The 19,312-nt window shown below is 35.9% G+C and overlaps 1 protein-coding gene across 4 annotated transcripts in view; it reads right to left on the minus strand.

Moving 5' to 3' along the window:
• Window positions 1-19,312, minus strand: part of LOC145664449 (DNA topoisomerase 2-binding protein 1-A-like) — a 1,008,895-nt gene that overhangs the window by 894,304 nt on the left and 95,279 nt on the right. For all 4 annotated transcript variants that reach the window (XM_081731135.1, XM_081731136.1, XM_081731137.1 and 1 more), the window contains exon 3: window positions 12,514-12,653. In XM_081731135.1, coding sequence (XP_081587261.1) covers window positions 12,514-12,653 — 140 coding nt within the window. The remainder of the gene's footprint in view (window positions 1-12,513; window positions 12,654-19,312) is intronic.

The raw sequence follows: 19,312 nt of genomic DNA on the forward strand, positions 1-19,312 counted from the left end.
AACCACAAAAAGCATAGTGTCTCACTTTTGTTCGAGATACTATGCTTAACCTTTCTCACCGAAGAAGGAATACATGACTAATTATTCGACTCAAAAACTGCATGATAAACTTTCCTATTTTTCTCGGGAAATTGTGTTTAACTGAAGTTAGTAATAAAGAAGGAATTGTTGTATACAGTAATGACCTATCATCTACTGAAGCTGTTTCGTTAGCAAGACAGTACTCATCAACCATATAATCTAAAATAAAAGATATAGTTTTGTACTTGAGAAGGTTGATTCTAAACGAGGCTGAAGGAAATAAATTACTACACCCATTGAGTGTAGATGATATCATAAAAGGTGAAAGCAAAATGTCTGATTCCTGTAAAAAACTTTAAGCACACTGTTTGGTGGATTGGCAAAACGTAAGAACGAGCGATTAGAAAGAAGAATGAGCTTTTGCGCAGAGGATGCAATTTCCATTACAACAAATGGTAAAGTGAAACTTAACAAGCATTTAACTTTAGGGCTTGGAATCAAAAGTTTAACTGGAAGTAGAAAACTCATGGATATAATCAATCACTGGGGACACTGTATTTGTTACCATACAGCTGAAGAGTTAAGACTGATCTTGCAGTTTCACTTGACAAAAAAGCGGGTGTAACACTTTAGAATATAAAAAGATTACCTGGCCTTGCTACTGGATTGACTTGGGATACTTCGACTCTAATATTGAAACCCTCTCAGGTAAAAGTACTTTAAACGATACGTTTGGAATCTGTTTTCGGAACAAGTTTTCTCAAAATCTGGTAGTGGGACTTGTCACTAGCAACACTTCAAGCACTTGTATGACGAGGTTTAGATTTTATCAATTTGACTTGAAAACTCAGGAGCCACACCCAAAAAACCCTAAATTGACAAATATACTTTGCTCCACAAAGTTGAAGCTTCCTGTCACAAATGTATGGGAAATGCTCATATAAAGGACTTTCTCTGGATGACTTCCATAGAGTCGTCCAAAAACACTCCGATGTGGGCTGGGTGGAATTCAAGAATGACTGAAGATAGCACCATTATGCAGGAAATACGATACATGGAAAATATAAGTTTGCCTCCAACCCTGAATGATGTGGTTCCGTAAACACTAAAGGCGATTCAGAAAGTAACCCATGAGTGTGGAGATCCATGTGTTGTTCATTACGACCTCGCTGTAGCAAAACCAGTGATTTTAATTCAAAATCAGGAGTACAAATGTTTTGACAATGTTTTCAAATGTTGTCGATCCTTCCATATTGAACTAGCTTTGTTCGGAGCCATTTGGATATTTAATAGAAGGATCAGGTATCGAACAAGTTTGTTGAAAGTGAAATTTTAGCTAGTGGTACACTCACAGTTTTTTTGAAGAGAAAACATTTAACAGATGCAAAAGAATATACATACTCTTCCGTTACTTGCTCTAGAAAAGCTTCACTTTCAAATATTTCTAAAGCAATACGGAGACGGTCTCACAGTAAAAGTAAGAAAACTAATGAGAGATATGAACAACGATCCTTTTTTTTTTAAAAAAATTCGCTTTAGACATTTTTGGAGAGTCTTTATGGGAAAACTGTTCAATTTTACATACAAGATATAGACTTTGTGGAGATTTATAAAAAGGCTATAATTCCAATTACTATCGCTCTGTCCATCCAAAAGCCATATTTAATTCTCCACAATATTAGGAAAATTTTTGTGCTTTCACAAATTTTATTTCCCTAACGTTTTAAAAGTTGTTGGTTTTAAAAGATGCATTATGTTACAAAAAATCGTAAAATGTAATTTTCAGGCCAAATATCGGGAAGACTGATGGAGCTAAGAAATATATTGGTATTATACAAAACAAAGGTACTTCATTACGAGCATTTAGAAAAAAGAACAATTCTCTACTACGCTTCGTTGTAGAATTATATTTGTTTAAGTAAAGTATCACACGTTGGCGCGGCAGCCATAGTGATGACGTCATTACTCGGATTTCCACCACTCACCAACCTTGAGAGAAACATTTTTCAAGACTATAGACTAAATGAAATCTTAAGCACTTAACAAAGTTTATGGTAAACTTGGGATAAATAAAAGTGGTCTACGCGTTTTGCTTTGCATAATATTAGAGGTCATATGATACATAAAATTGAATTACTTACTCAATTTTTAAGATATAGTAATGAAATGGATATCGTTGGAAAGCTCAAATTCTGCTCTATCACGTTTGTTTCATATCGTTTCTTCATGTCTACAATGGTTTCATAGTTATTTGCCAATAAAGATTTATAATAACGCAAATGAAACTAAATTTTGAGCGAACCATGCGCCATATTTAAAGATGGCGGCAATATAAATAAACGGCAATGACGTTAAATTTTAGACACATTTATTATCTTCAATCTGATACATGAACGAAGTTTCTACCTTCATTGAGTGGAAAGTTATTCTCAGTTAAAAAATGTACTATGAATTCCGGTGGCAGCCATGTTGATGACGTCATTACTCTCACCCCCACCACCTACCAACGTTAAGAAAAGTATTTATGAAGACAGTCTGTTATGAGTAATCTTAAGCACATAACGAAGTTTATGGTAAACTTGGGGTAAATAAAAGTGTGCTATCTCTTGGTCTACACACTTCATAGAGTCTCACTGCTGAACGGGACGTTAAACTCAAAATCAACTCACTCGATTCAAACCCATCATCATGGCGGGCGATAAAAGGATGAAAAATAAAATGTCTCAAGTGACTGAGATTAGTGTCAAATCAATAGTTTGGGTTCGTCAAGCTATTACAATCGCAATGGCATTTAACGCCACGTTTTGGCATGACCGAATATGTCACCTGGAATTTGAATTTACAGGGGCAGCATCGAAGGCGTTGCTCATACAGCTCTAAATATTTTAATGTTTGTATAAGTGTATATTGCAGCGAAACTGCGGAATGTCTAGAGCAACTTCTACCAAACGTGGGAGACATATTACTTTCAACCTAGGAGAAAATTATTGTGGAAGTCAGATACCCCAAGGGCTGGAAGTTGAGAGGAGTGGCATGCAAAAATAGTGTAAAATGACTGATCGTAGAGTGTTCTCCATAGTTTTCTGGATCGCTGAGATGAATAGTGACGCACTCAATGGCGTTTACATTCAAATTCATCCCCATCTTCACGGGATAAGGAGCTGAGAAATATGACCAATAAAATGTCAAAAATTACTGAAATATTTGTCGAATTAATAATTTTCAGGGTCCCGAAAGCGTTTCTAATAACTTTGGAACCAGGGTTGGCTGGTTTCAACCAAGGTGGTTTAAACTGAAAAAAAAAAAAAAAAACTGGTTTAAACCAAAAAACGAAAAAAGTTCGTAAAAGTGTAACTATTCGTTAAATCTTGATGAACACACATTTGTGGGTTATCACGTTTCACTCCCATATATTATTCGTATTATATTCAGACCTAAATTCTCCATTCATTACTCAAAGAGATTATAATACAAAAGGAACTTTTTTTAAATAAGTTTATGAATATTTCTTTTGTGATTTTTTAATAGTTTGTTATTATTGTTATGCAATTACAATTAAAGGAAAATTCTTAAATATTGTTTCGTTTTAATAATGTTTACTATTGATAAAATACATCGAAATGCCATACTTCTTTGGAAAGGGGGGGCGGGGGTCATACGAATCTCACGAGAAACATTTATTGAAATCAGAAGTGTCTTTGGTATCTATTTATATATAAATGGGTCAGAGCCAAAGTGGACTCAAATAATTCGTATCTTTATTCACTTTTCTTACTGATATGCAAGGTAAGTCGTTGTATTTCTTTAACTTGGACTAATAAAAGTCGTAGTGAACTAACTTGGACTAAATTAGTTCTTTTGTACTCTGCAGTACTTTGAAATTGTTCATATGTAATTCTGTATAATGGTTTCACTTCTGCAATGGTTAATCTTTTTGTTTTACTGAAATGACTCTTGATAATTATATTAACAAGTATGTAAAGATCAGTACAACGTATATTTATCAGGAATCCTTCGTGAATGAGTCGGCAGACGTATCGCATTTGTGGTCAATTAGTCCCGGTTTCGAGTTCAAATGGAGGAGAATTTGTCTCAGATGTAAGCCGAGAAGCGGTTTGGATTCCACTTTAAGCTTATGTGACCCCTTTCAGAATAACCCGGTTGTTGCATAATAACACCAAGGCGAAATAAACTTATTTCTGTCCATATGTAGTATAAATACAGACAGCAAATTATATAAACCAAAAAAAAAAAAAAAACTGGTTTAAACAAAAAAAAACGGGTTTAAACCAAAAAAACAGGTTTTTTGGGTTTTTCAACAAAAACCTTGGTTTCTGCCCACCCTGTTTGGAATGTAGTTTGTACCCACTTCAAGATGGGCTTTTTAATCGTATCAATTTCTCACCTTAAGAAGGAGTGACAATCTCAACTAGTGTATGTATCAAGCAAGCCCTCGCAATCGGGAAAAAAATTGTGTAGATGTATGTTTCGTTTTTTAAATGATATTAAACATATTAAAATCAGAGATGGAGTGGGTCAGTGGATCGAGGGTTAACAAGACGTGACCCACTGGGAAACACGTCATCGTGACTCACACTGACCCATTGACCCAATCTGCTCAGAAGTCGTCTGTTTTTTGATCAGCTAAATAGTATTCCTCGACCAGAGATGAAGTGGGTCCGTGGGCCAATATTTTTGAATGTGTCAGTGGGTCTTCAGCAAGTGACCCACTGCGACCCACCATTCATTGTAACCCACTCTTACCCACCATGATCCACCCTGACCAACCGACCCACTTTTCTTAATGCATTGTAGACAGCATCTTTTGAACACTGGTGAATTTGTCTACGTTTTACTTTCAAAACCTCCATTTTTCTTCTTTTTTTCATTTGCTTTTAATGAAAAAAAAAGTTCAGGCTCTTTTGGATTTTGATATTTGCAATTGTAACAATAGCAATAGGACTTACTACTTGGCTTTTGAGATGCAGCCTGTGAGTTTTTAAAAGAGCTAACTACTGGAAATAATTGGTTTATTACAAGTATAACCCCTTTAGTCAATAGAGAGGACGGCGTGGATCATAGGTTAGAGTTAATGACGATGGGTTTTAGTGGGTCGGAGTTGGTCACAATGGTTCAGAGTGATTTGTAGTTGGTGTTGGGTCAGTGGGTCACGGTGGGTCAATAGGTCACATTGGGTGGTGAGCCATTGTGGGTCATGGTCAGTCGTAGGTCAGAGTGTCGTGGGTCAGTGTGTTGTGGATCAAGTTTTCATTGACCCACGCCATCTCTGGTTAACATTGTACTAAAGAGGAGAGGCTCTGAAGGTGCTCGCCGGCGATTTTGCTCAAATTTTGCACATAGATAGTAACCCACCAGAAAGCAATAAACCTGAAACGGTTAACGGTACCACCTCATAGAACTCGAGATAGAGGGATTTGTTTGATTGGCTAAATTAAAACGTCAACAATTTATCCTTCTACAAGGGAGGTTTTCTTCGTCGTTTCCGTGGCGAAGTCGGAAGAATACGCGGCTAGTAAACTTAAGGTTGAAGATTTGCGCCAACCTCGGGGTACTTACTTTTTTTCTAGTGTTTTCAGACTCACCTAAATATAAACAAATCAGACATATAGGCGATTTAACATATTTTGGGGGAGTAATGTTGTATACTCGTTCGCGTTTCGTTGAGTCTCTGCCGCTGGTGGTATAATTTGCAAAACGGAAGTGAGGCCACCGCGGATCGTAGCTATGGGGTCACCAATGTTTGGCGAGAGGTCGATAGTTACTCATCAGTGGTCCACTGACGTTTACGGAATGGGGAGGGGGGGTTGTATCTGAAAAACCAAGAGAATAAAGAACCATTTTATCCATCAAGCCTGTTGGCTTCCCTAAAATCTGAAACGATGAAACAATGTCAAAACCGGAAAACACGTATTTTATAATTTCAAAGGTACCCTGTATCGAGGTAAAAACACTTCCCCAAAGTACCCCCGGAAGGTCCCAGTCAGGGTGCAACTCACAATTTGATAATGGCAAGGAGAATCAAGTAGTATATCATTTAAAAGTATTGCTAAAATTGAAAAAGATACTAAGAGTCTCGAGTCTCTATGCTAAACTTGTGCGAGGGTTCAAGATTGTAATAAATCCTTCGTTGAAAACTCCGTGGCCACCTCTAGAAATGTGAAACTGTGAACATTAGAAGAAATAAACACTTGTCTTACCATTGCAAAATTATAATGCACCAAGGTAAAACAAGAAGTGCCCCATTGCGGGTTTATTACATCACTAATATTAAATTCTACGTTCCACGGTTGTGTCTTTAGGCTAAAGGACAGGGTGATTGTGAACCATGAAATTAATGGTAGAATACAGACATGGAACGAATGCTGGGGCATCAATCATGCTGGGGCTAACCCTTACGTAGCCAAGTGCTTGAAAAAGGTAAAAGCAAGACGAACAAAAACAAAATGTGGATATTGTCAAAGTTTATGCCGAACTGTCAATTCTATTGGTAAATAAAACTCATCTTGCCCAGCATTCCTTCCATTTCTATATTCTACTATTAATTTCATAATTCATAATCACCTGTCCTTTAGCCTAAAGGACACAACCATAGAACATATAATTTAACATTAGTGATGTAATAAACCTACAATGGAGCACATTTTGTTCTACATGGTGCATTATACTTTGGCATAATAAGACAAGTGTTTACATCTTCTGATACCGGTTTTACAGTGGTTTTACAGTTTCACATTTCTAGAGGTGGCCAAGGAGTTTTCAATGAAGGATTTATTACCATCTTGAACGCTCGCACAAGTTTAGCATAGAGACTCGACACTCTTATAATCTTTCTTTAATTTTAGCAATACTTTTAAATGATGTACTACTTGATTCCCCTAGCCATTTTCAAATTTTGAGTTGCACCCCGACTGGGACCCTCCGGGGGCTTTAAGGAAATGTTTTTACCTCGATACGGGGTGCCTTTGAAAATATTAAGTACGTGTTTTCCGGTTTTGACATCTGTTTTACCGTTTCAGACTTTTACGGGTGCCAACAGACTTCACGAAACCATGTCGTAAGCGTCGGTGGACCACCGATGGGCAACTAACAGCCTCTCGCCAAAAATTGACGGCCCCGCAGCAACGATCTGCGATGGCTACACTTCCGCTTTGAAAATTATAATACCAGTGGCAAAGACAGGACGAAGCGCCAACGAACTACAAAATGACTTCTCCAAAATACGTTAAATCGCCTATATGCGTGATTTTTTATATTTAGGTAAGTCAAAGAACACTAAAAAAAATATACCCCGGGAGTGGGCGCGAACCATCAATGTTAGGATTACTAGGCGAGTGTTCGTCTGACTTCGCCACGGAAGCAATGATAAAATGCTCGCTTGTTGAAGGATAAATCGCTGAAGTCTTAATTTAGCCAATCACACAAACTCAAGAGAGTTCTAGGAGGTGGTACCGTGAACCGTTTCAGATTTACTGCTTTCTGATAGAGTATTATCTATGTGCAAAATTTGAGCATAATCGCCGACGTGCACCTTCGGAGCCTCTTCTCTTTAGTACAATTTGAACCAAAGATGGTGTGGGTCAATGAAACTTGATCCACGACCCACCGTGAACCACTCTGACCCACCAAAAAGTGATCCATTGACCCACTGACCCAGCACAAACCGTTACCCACTCTGACCCACCACCCACTATGAACCACTCTGTCCCACCAAAAAGTGATCCATTGACCCACTGACCCAGCACAAACCGTTACCCACTCTGACCCACCACCCACTATGAACCACTATGAACCACTTTGAACCATTGTGACCAACTCCGACCCACCAAAACCCATCGTCATCAACTCTGACCCATGATCCACGTCCTCCTCTCGATTGTTTAAAGAGGTTACACTTGTAATAAAACAAGACTGTGAAATTATCACTTATCGGAGTTTGAGTTTCTAGGGTTAATCGCTCAAGCACCGTTCTGTTACAATACCGGTGGATCTGGCTTTTACGATATACAATAGTAAAGTGTTTGTCATCTTCCAAATTAAGATGAATTTAAATTTATTATATATAATAATATTTTTTTTTTTCTTACAGATACATTTCAGAAGAAAATAGGATGAAATTAATTTGAAAGTCGCAAATCAAGGTAAAGTAGACCAACGTTAAAAAAAAAAAAAAGCTAGTTTTCCATATGATTAAGCATACCGTACTAATTTAAAATCCCCATTTAAGCTTAGGGTACAAATATTATGGCTATTTTTCTCACAACTTTCTGGCTTGATTGCCTTATGCTCTGACCGCTCCATATATTAAACACAAGCTTCTGCATATTATAATAGAAACAGTGAGTATAGAATGCAAATAACTGTAGTTTTTGTTTCTCAGCTAATATCAATCGTTTTCGATTATTTTTACAAATCAACCCACTACCAATTTCCAATATATAGAAATCCCCCACCCTCCTCATAAAAGAATTTTTTTTAAATGCCAGAACATGTTCTGTTTATTTTTACTAAAGAGTTATATACTGAATTTCAGCTCTCTAAGTTGAACGACTTGTGAGATACTCAATTTTTTGCAAAAATTCGGAACCCCACTCCCCCCTAAGATTATGTATTATAATGAAAGTGATACGCTTTTGATAACTTCCTATTTGTAATTGGGGCCTGATTATATATCAAACGTCATTTCATTTGACTTTGCAATTTGACCGTGATGATCACGCAGACATAGTTACTCTCATTTATATATATTATATATATATATATATATATATATATATATATATATATATATATATATATATATATATATATATATATATATATATATATTTCATATATTACAGGTGATTCAGAAATATTTTTTCCAGTAGTGAACTCCTCTAGAAGCTCACAGCCCGCATCTCAAAATTCAACTCCTATTGCTCTTGCAACTATTACAAATGCAAATATCAAAATCCAAAAGTGCATGAACTTTTTTCATTAGAAACAAATGAAAAAAAAAATGGAGGTCTTGAAAGTAAAACGTAGACAAACTCTCCAGTGTTCAGAAGATGCTGTCTACAACGCACTGGACTGAATGGGTCGGTGGGTCAGTTCGAGTCACGATGAGTGGTGTTTCGCAAGTAGGTCACGTCCTTTTGACCCACGATCCACTGACCCACTCACAAATCTTGACCAATTTCACCCACTGACCATTCCATCTCTGATTTTAACATGTCTTATTTCAATTGAAAGACGGAACATACATTCACACAATCTTTTTCTCGATTGCGAAGGTTGGCTTGATACATATACTAGTTGAAATAGTCATTTCTTCTCACGGTGAGAAATTGATATGATTAAAAAGCCCAACTTAAAGTGGGTACAAATTACCTTCCAAAGTTATTAGAAACGCTTTCTCGACCCCGAAAACTATGAATTCGACAAATATTTCAGTAATTTTTAACATTTTATTTTCAGCTCTCCCAGGCCCTCATCTTGTGAAGATGGGTATGAATTTGGATGTACACGCCATTGGGAGCATCACTACCCATCTCAAAGGCCGAGAAAATTATGGATAACACACTAAGTGTTGGATCAGTCGTTTTACACTATTTTTACGCCACACCTCCCAACTTTTATAACTTGGGGTATCATACTACCACAATATTTTCTTCTTAGATTGAACGTAATATGTCTCCCACGTTTGGTAAAGGTTGCCCCAGACTTCCGGCCGGAGTTACGCTGGAATATACATTTATACAGAAACATTCAAATATTTAGAACTGTGCAAGCAACGCCTTCGATGCTGCCCCTATAAATTCAAAATCCAGCTGACGTTCATTCAGAAGTGTTGCTATTTATCTCGATGATAACGTAACTATGGACTCTACACTAATATCAGTCGTTTTCAATCATTGTATATCTTACTCCCTTCGACTCTTCTTATTAGATGTGCTAAGGGATCTTACCCCTACCGAAAGTTGAACTTAAATGTCATCCGAACTGCTCCAAATGAACTTGAGGACCCCAAAAGATATGGATTCGACACTAACATTGGTCGTTTTCAATTACTTTTACATGTCACAATTACACACACCCCTTCAGGGTGCTAAAGGGATCTTAACTTACATGGCATCTGGAGTGTCACTCTTTATCTAAGCGACCTCCAAAATTATGGATTCGACACTAATGTCGGTCTTATATATATATATATATATATATATATATATATATAATTTTGATGTCAGCCCCTTTCATTCCTCCTAGGAGAGCAAACGGACATTGCCACCGCTAGGACTAAATTTTGTCTTAAATGGCATTAAAACTTCTACCAATTAATTTAGCGACCAGTGATGCATTTAGAAGCTTGGCATCCCTAGGCACTTCTGCTCTCGGCGCCCCCAATAATTATATGTTTATCCACCCCTTCATCCCTAACTTAAAAATAAAACTTAATTCGATTATTCTTAATTAGTAAATTAACAATTTAATGCAGCTAAATACCATTCACTAGATGCTACACCTACAATTTCGTAACAAAAAATAACAAATGGGAAACATGTTCTGAAGTATTTTTAGATTTCTTACGTTATCATTAAACATATTAGTATAGTAAAAGAGGATTGTTCACGAAATAGTATATTTACTCTTGATTTTTTAAACTTTTTCATACGAAAAAAAAATATTATTTGATTTTTAAACTTTTCGCTCTTCAAATATGTTGCCCTGTAAGCACGGGTCTAGTTGGACTAATGGGAAATGGGGCACTGTTGGCGGCGCTGAAATCTTACGATTCGACTCTAATATCGGTTAATTTCGATATTTTTTACGTCCCTATGTAACCACCCTGCGTGCTAACGAGAGCTTAATTAGACTTAAGCGGAACTGAAAGTAGAACTATTCCCTAAGCGACCACGAATTATGCATTCGATACTAATATCTATCCTTTTCTAGTATTTTTCATATGTATCCCGACAGTACTCTTTTCCAGACAGTAAAAAATATGGTTAAAATCGCTCTAGACATCAGACATTTGTTGAAACAAAAGCATAATTCCCCTTTATATATATATATAAATACAGATAAGATAGCGAGCAAGCGAGAGAGAGAGAGCGACCCAAGGTATCATCACTTTCATATTGCAAAAGCATATCAGGTATTGAAAATCTATGTAAAAACTTTACGTTGTGGCATGCTTCATAAGGACAATTCCAGTCTGCTCACGTGACCTTTGGAATTGTACAGGAATTTTTTGCGAGCGTTCCGACTTTAGATTCTCTGTTTATACCCTCTCTTTATTCCTCGCATAATTTTTCAAGAACATAAATGACATGCTGTAATAACAATGTTGAGAAGTAACCTCTATATGACAAATAGCTACAAACAAATACACTACATAACTTATTTATTACTATTATACGATTTTCTTAAGTTCTATTTAACATTCACATATATAATATCGACGTACTGTGAACACCTATCTCAGACGTTATATTTTAAACATAATAATTACTGCAATGATATATATATATATATATATATATATATATATATATATATAACTGATATATTTTAATGTAATTTTTTATAAAATTTTTATGCATTGCAGAAAATAAAATTTCATACAAGAAGAAAAAGAACTGACCCAGATGGGAATCGAACCCACGACCTTACGATTTGAAGTCTAACAGTTTACCAGTGAGCTAACACGACGACTCTATGGTACCGTCATCTAAGAAATATAACACGATTTTAAGACAATTACCTTTATATCCATTGCAAACACTGTTTTTGTTCTACTTTGTATTTTATTTTACTAAACAGGCGAGAATTATATTCGATTTCTTTCTTCCACTCTTTTTACAGATGGAAAGCTAAATTACGAACAAGCATGTGCTGACATTAATACAAGGTTTCGAAATATTGTATCATTAAGTATTTCAATGTTGCTTTTTTTCCTACACTTGGTAACAAGTCATTATATTCAAAAGAAGAAAAACACATCAGCACATTTTTTCCCGATTGTAAAGGTTGGCGTGGAAGTTTGAACCTGGTTGACATTTTCCGAAGATACCCGAAGTTGGACTTAGAAATTTTTTTTTGCCTCAAAACAGTAATAAAGAGTGTGGTCATTCTTTATGGAAGAGCATGTACATCTGTTTTGTTCATTTGATTCTGAGTATTTAACAATGTATATTTCTGGATATTTCCAATTTCGGGCATTAGAAATTAAAAAAAAAAATCCGCAGTATTTGTTTCTATTCAATCCCCCAAATTATGGCTAAAATCAGTATTTGTGTACTAAAATTACACAACGATTGTCCGTTCTTCCTTACAGTTACAACAACAGTTTTGCGTACAGATTGTTTTTAAGTAACACGATCCTTACAATATAATCAGATGTATGACATTTGCAATTTCAATTAAATCTCAAAAAGACATTAATGGCGTAAGTTATTAGTAACGTGTTAAAAAAAATATATGAATACTTACACGCATTTGAAATTTTTCAAATACGAAAACGCCTCTCCCTCAAAAGGATCAATCACGAATACGTCCTTTTTCTTGGGCTGCATCTGGAGACATTCTTCTTCTGTGATCCAAGTTGGGGACAGATCGTTATCCACCGAAACCTAAATGAAATGTACGAAATTAGAGTAAATTTCCAAGTAAAACAATCATTAAGGTACATTTAGCATGAATTCAGTACCACAATTAAGGCAGTAAGAATAGCTACTAGTAACTTGGCATACCCAAGGGATAATTAATACGTTCATACAAGCGAAAGACATTTCAAAGCAGGGGCAATCCAAACGAAATCGATCAATGATGGTTGCTGACAAAATTTAGTTATTACATCAAACGAATATGCACAGATTCAACAATTCAAGTAACTACTAGAATATTCTGTCACACACACATACACACACAGGAAGTTATTTCGTTAAGTTCCACATTACTATAATGAAGTCTGAACAGGTAAAAAAGCACTATTTATTTTTGTATACATTGAAGACAGTTTTTACAAGATTTTCCTGCTTTTTTTCATGGGAAGATTTACCTCCCGAAGTTTGTCAGCTGACTTTTTTGACACCCGGTATATCATGACCATTCACAGTCTGACGATATGCTCATAGTTACACAAAAAAAAAAAAAATAATAATAATAATAATAATAATAATAATAATTTCCACAATTTAAACAGAAAGAAACAAACAAATACTGTACTGAATAGACTGCTTTGAGTGCTCCATTTATAGCTAAATTTATTATCAAATGAATATGCACAGATTCAACAAATCAAGTAACTACTAAAATTTTCTGTTCTCTCTCTCTCTCTCTCTCTCTTACGCTCTTACACACACACTAATAATAATAATAATAATAATAATAATAATAATAATAATAATAATAATAATAAATTCTCGTAATAAAGGAAAGAACTGTAGAAAATTATAAATGTCACTGCAGCTTCTTTGACTAATCCATACAGCAAAAGCTCATGTTATGCCTTTTCAAGTTCACTGTCAATATCACTTTTAGCTTTCCTTGCATCTTCTATCTTCGCCTTTTTATTTCTAGCTCTTTGATTAACAACTTTGTTCTTTTCCTGTTTATGTCTTTTTTCATCTTCACATTCTTTCTTCTTCCTTCTCTCATCCAAAGCAGCTTGATAATTCTGTCTAACAGAATGTTCTCAACAATGCACTCCTTATTTACAGAAAAGCTTCTTGCCATATTTGCATTTCCGTGAGAGAGATTGTGTAGAATGGAGAACCCTCATCAAAGCATCTGTCTCACCTTTGTGGGCAGATATGACATTAGACCACAAACTGTCAAATCTTTGACACTTTTTATCAAGAGATTCAAGATGCGTTTTGGTATTTGAATTACTGATTACAGAACAATACTGTTGAGTAGTGACATCAGCTGTGTGGCTGTCAAGTCAATTGCTTTGAACTAATATTGTTAAACGTTCCTTAAAGCGGAGCATCCCTTCATCACATGCAGCAACCTCTAGATTCCAGTAAGTTATGGCTTTTGTCAACTTAAATTTCAGTAGTAATCGCTCCTGCATTTTTATGACCATTTTCTGCAATATTGGACAATTCCAGTAGAACCTTGTTAGTTCAATATCCTTAACATTTTCCCGACATCTCTTTATCTCAATTTTTTGTGGCAAATCCTGCATCAACATTTGTTGAATTCAACAAGTTTTCTTCTTTTTGTACGTCGATCTTATCATTTTCAATGTGTTCCGGTTTCACAAATCTTTGCATAACTGCACACACACACACTCCTGTGCAGCTCTGAGTATAGGAAACGAGCTAAAGGTCCGTCACTCTGAAAATCTGTGAATCACTAGCTACGGTTTTAAAGAAGGCTAGTTTGGGGCCTAACATTGGATCTTCAAGACAGTGTTCTACTACTTCATAACTGCTACAAGACGGTTTGCTACCATCTTTTAAAGATGGCACCTGTTTCACAAATTTTCTGAGGCAGGGAAGCATATCAAGAGCTCGCTGTGCCACTTTTCCATTTAATAATCAACGGACAGGGGCAAAATTCGTGCGGGAACATATCGGAACTTGTTAATTCAGTATATATAGCTCTCCTTAGCACATTCTTGAATAAATTAAACAAAGTACGCAAAAACTTTGCAATATTCCAATCTACTGCGAACATACCAACTTTAAAAGCATTATTTAATGTATGTAAGCCACAACTGCCTAAGTTTAAAGGACCAGAGTTACATTCTTCTTTTTCAGATATGTATTAAACTCCTGAAAGAACTTTAGTTCATCCATAGAAACCTGTATTATACTTTTACGTCAAAGGGTTTCACAGAGTCCATGAATGCACCTAGGTGATCTGAGGTTCTCTTCGTCCAAGGAAAGCTGAAGTCACGTAACGAGTACAAACCTTTTCCTTAGTAGTGTCCCAAAATCTGACAACGACGTCCGTTTGATTTTTCTGAGACACTTTGTTAAGTAACACATCGAACCCAATAACAAATGGACTGCTACCGCACACTGTATGTATTGTGTTAAGAAGTTCCCTTTTGAACTGCAGTGCTAGCCCAAATAAAATGATGTATCCTATCTTAGTACGGGCCAGTTGCATTTTTCCTGCTATTTCACTGAATGGGAATAAGTAGGGAAACAGCTGTATAAACACATTTAATTTCCGCACTGGTAACATCACTGTTTAACAGATACTTCTTGAAGGCACTTGAGTGAAGATCACAAGATCCAATATTATTACTATTGCTGTTAGATTTATTGCAGACAATGCCTGACGAGGAAGCTGAACACGAAACAGTGTTAGTTTCTCGACTTTTCACTCCTGATGAAGAAGCTGAAGGTGTTTGTGGTCTTCTTATAAATGTGTGAAGGTTGAACGAATCACAGGCTTCCTTCTTTTCTGTGTTTTCTTCCGCTGCATATGGCTAATTAATGCTTGGAGTTCCATACTGGCAATAGAAATAATAGCCTGAGGGCAAAATATCGGCAACCTGCACTATAAACATCTTTTTCACGTCTGACTAGCCAATCCCGAAGGAATGGGTCCTGCAGCCAACCTTCTTGAAACGAAGTCTTACCATGGCACTGGAAATCCTCTGATGCTCTTCCTGGCATCAACTTGGAAAGAGTAAAATAATAAGTTCTTGTTATAGTTACCTACCACAAAACCAATTTATAGGCAATAAAGACCTGCTTTTTTTTTCGTCGAAAATAGGAGACGATTCTAAATATTTGCCCTTGTAACTAACGTACCTAACAAGGGAATTTACCTCAATCGGAAATGCAGTGTCTGTAAACTGTTCTAAAATATTAATAAATGTTAATAAAGCATCAAATTTGTAACTTAGTTTATTCTTTAAAAATTCAAGGATCTATAGATAAATTCAAGCATAATTCCCGCTTTTCCCAAAATTCCCGACGTATGGCCACCATGACACCGTAGACGGATTCATGCTATTAACAGATGAAGTTTGACCACACAGAGAATAAATTGCTTAGGACAGCTCAACATAATTCCGATTTTTCATTAGGTCGTGCGCCGATTCTAAAGCGTATAAGTGTGTCTGTAATGCCTGGACCGTTGCGAAAATTTCTAACGCAATTTTCTGTAAAAAGTTTTTTTCAGACCTAATGACAAATAATTTATTTTTTGCTCCTCCGTAGCACGGGTAGCATGAGTCATAACTTACCTGATTACTTTTAGCTTCGGTAATATATATATATATATATATATATATATATGCGTCTATGGGCTCATTCTCACCTTGCTAAACTTAGAAAATTTCAAACTCTGCAAGCCGAGAATTTCGGTCTGCTCAGATCTGTCAATTTGGTTTTTAACTGATCATAACTAAGTGATTCTAACTGATTTTGAGCTTTAAACTGGAGGACTAAATCGAGAGCAACGTCTTGAAGGTATAGTGGAAGAAGTTCCTTTTCCTTTTCCACATTCCAAGACTGCATCCCAGACTGAGACCGATCGCGGTCATCAGTGACGTGCCCCGAGTATTTAGTAAGGTGGGCAATGTTAAAGGAAGGGCAGGAATTTTGCTCAACCATATTAGTCGTATTCTCTGGAAAAGTATTTTTACCGGATCTAGTCTAAGCCATATACAGGTAAAAAGAAAAATGTACTAGCGTTAAGATACGTGGAGAGAAAATATCACTAAGTTCACTATTTAAAAAATCACATACCTATAAATTTAAAAGGTTCACTTATCTGGTTGATAAAAATAATGTCCGGTAAGAAGGTAATCAGTTAAAACTGAGTCGGAAACGCTCTACCATGTGAAAGTTCTTCCCTTTGAAGGGATAGGTAGAGCAAAGTTGAGTAAATCAGAGTCCGGAATTGACTCCCACTACCGGTTTATTATAAAATCTTCTAATATAACATCAGTCTTTACAGAAATACTACAATACAACTTTTCTCTAATGCGAGGTAGAAAAAGGTAGCCCAAAACCTTACAGTCTTGACGCAGGATTTCTACACACCTCCAAGCAAGATCTAGGTTCCGGACTAGGTAGAGTGGAGTAGAAAATCTCAACACTCCGAAGCAAGCAGTGAGGCGGTTAAAGGTCATAAAGCCCCGAAGTAGGCTAAGCAACTGAGGTTGGGAAAGGAAGAAAGCGGCCTGGGACCTGTATTTGCCTGGTGTGAATGAGAAAAACCTTACTCAGAATGGATGACCTGAAAAAGCTTTTATACCTTTTCGACCGAGTGTCCCCACCGGGAATCGAACCCGAGACCTGACAGACCAAGCGAGATTTTGCCCTTTTGCTTTACTGAACTTCATGATAATGTACACGTACTTTAAATTCCAGGCCTATCCCTCACCTTACAGAATTTAAAAACGAAAACAAAATCTTGCACTAATAATTTTCTAAGCAGCCATCATAATTCTACGAAACGGTTAACTGGGTGCTTATTAAGTGATAAATTGCTATATTAGTCATGCTTATTTTGTTACTGGAAATGAGTATGGAATATCTCAGAATTCAGGTTATCATTTTTTGTGAAAAAATAGTGGGCTGTCATGAAAAGCCCCGAAAGGGAAGATGGAAAAATGATTTCCATGTTTCACAGATACTACTGTGAAATATGCTTTTTATGCCATAAAAGAACAAGAAAACATACAAAGTAATTCATGGCTAAGCCTAGCCAATTTATGAAATATACTCAGATTGCACATCTAATAAAGTGATTAAGTTCTTTTTATTCTTATTTTTAGCGCAACAGTTATTATCAAAGATTTTCTATCTATAAGATATCATATACACCAGCATCCAAGTCCTTGTTAAGATAATATTCCAGTAAAGAACTCCCTACATAATTTGATCAAAAAAAAATAATCCAATTCGTATCTAATATGTTATTTAAATAACACATATTAAGTTCCAATTGTAACTCTTTTATTGCCTATTCTCATTTCAGGTAGAAAGAATGACATACAATACTCGCTATGAAGTTTCGTTAATATGAGAAAGGAAGGGAAAAAAATCTATACAGTATAAATTGTTACAGTTCGAAATGTGTTACATATTCAAATATATTTTGATTATTATTCAGTTTTATTGTATTTCCTTTTTCAATAAATAAGATTTTGTAAATATTATTATATTTGTTCTCTTTTCCTAATTCAAACATACTTGAATAACCTCATATTACTCACATTTACATTATGTCAACTAATTATATTATCCCTAAGCTTTCATAGAAACCTGCGTTCATTAGCATACTAAATAGTTTAAAATTTTACTACAATGATTTTGTCCTACATTCTTCACCCTTCTGAGTTATAGCTGTCATGATACTGAACATTTTATCATTACTTTTATATTATATTATATTATTATTATTATTATTATTATTATTATTATTATTATTATTATTATTATTATTATTATTATAATGATTATGATCACTATCACATACCAACATAATGCCTCTTTCAAGAGAGCTTAGCAGATTATCAGGTTAGGTTAGCATCATTTTTGTTTAACAATAACTACTACTACTGTGTTAGGCCGGGATCTGAGGGGGTTGAGCATGCATGGAAAGCCTAACGCAATTTTATTTCTGATTATTGTTATAGGCACTATAGTGATCGCGAAAACCGATGTTGTCGCCCCCCCAGCGTGGTCGACAACTTGGGAGGAGGGGGCAAAAGGGGTGGGACGCAGAAAATCGTACACTTTCACGTTGGCGGTCCTAGTAGCCCTCCTAATTGTCACAGGAACATGAGCCATACCTCGTTGGACAGCTTATAGAACACAAATTCCAACGAGGTAACTTTTGTGTCACCCGTGCTCAACACGTAAAAGAAGAAGAAGAAAGTTAAAAAATGGAAGAAAAACATATTTTTGTAAAAATTTGTGGGCCGCTGGCAACATTGTTGTTTGTCGTACGCAGGAAAAAATAATTTCACAATGGCAACAATCATATAAAGAAATGAAGGGTATAGATACAATAGCAACAGAGATAAGATTTCGGAACTTCGTACCTCGATGGTCATTCTGTACATATTTTTCGATGTACTGTCGTCACGTTGGCAGCCCTAGAGACGTCTCTAATTATCACAGGGATATGAACTATACCTCTTTGGAAAACTTGTGGGACACAGATTTTAGAGAGGTAACTTTTGTGCCCTCCCTTCTGCGTACGACAAACAAGAGTGTTGCTAGAGTTCCACAAAGTTAAAATTCTTTTTTCAAATTTTTTCTTCTTCTTTTTCTACAAGTTGAGCATGGGGGCACAAAAGTTATCTAGT

The sequence above is a fragment of the Thermobia domestica genome, chromosome 11, assembly GCF_964235325.1.
Source record: "Thermobia domestica chromosome 11, izTheDome1.hap1.1, whole genome shotgun sequence".
NCBI classification, from domain to species: domain Eukaryota; kingdom Metazoa; phylum Arthropoda; class Insecta; order Zygentoma; family Lepismatidae; genus Thermobia; species Thermobia domestica.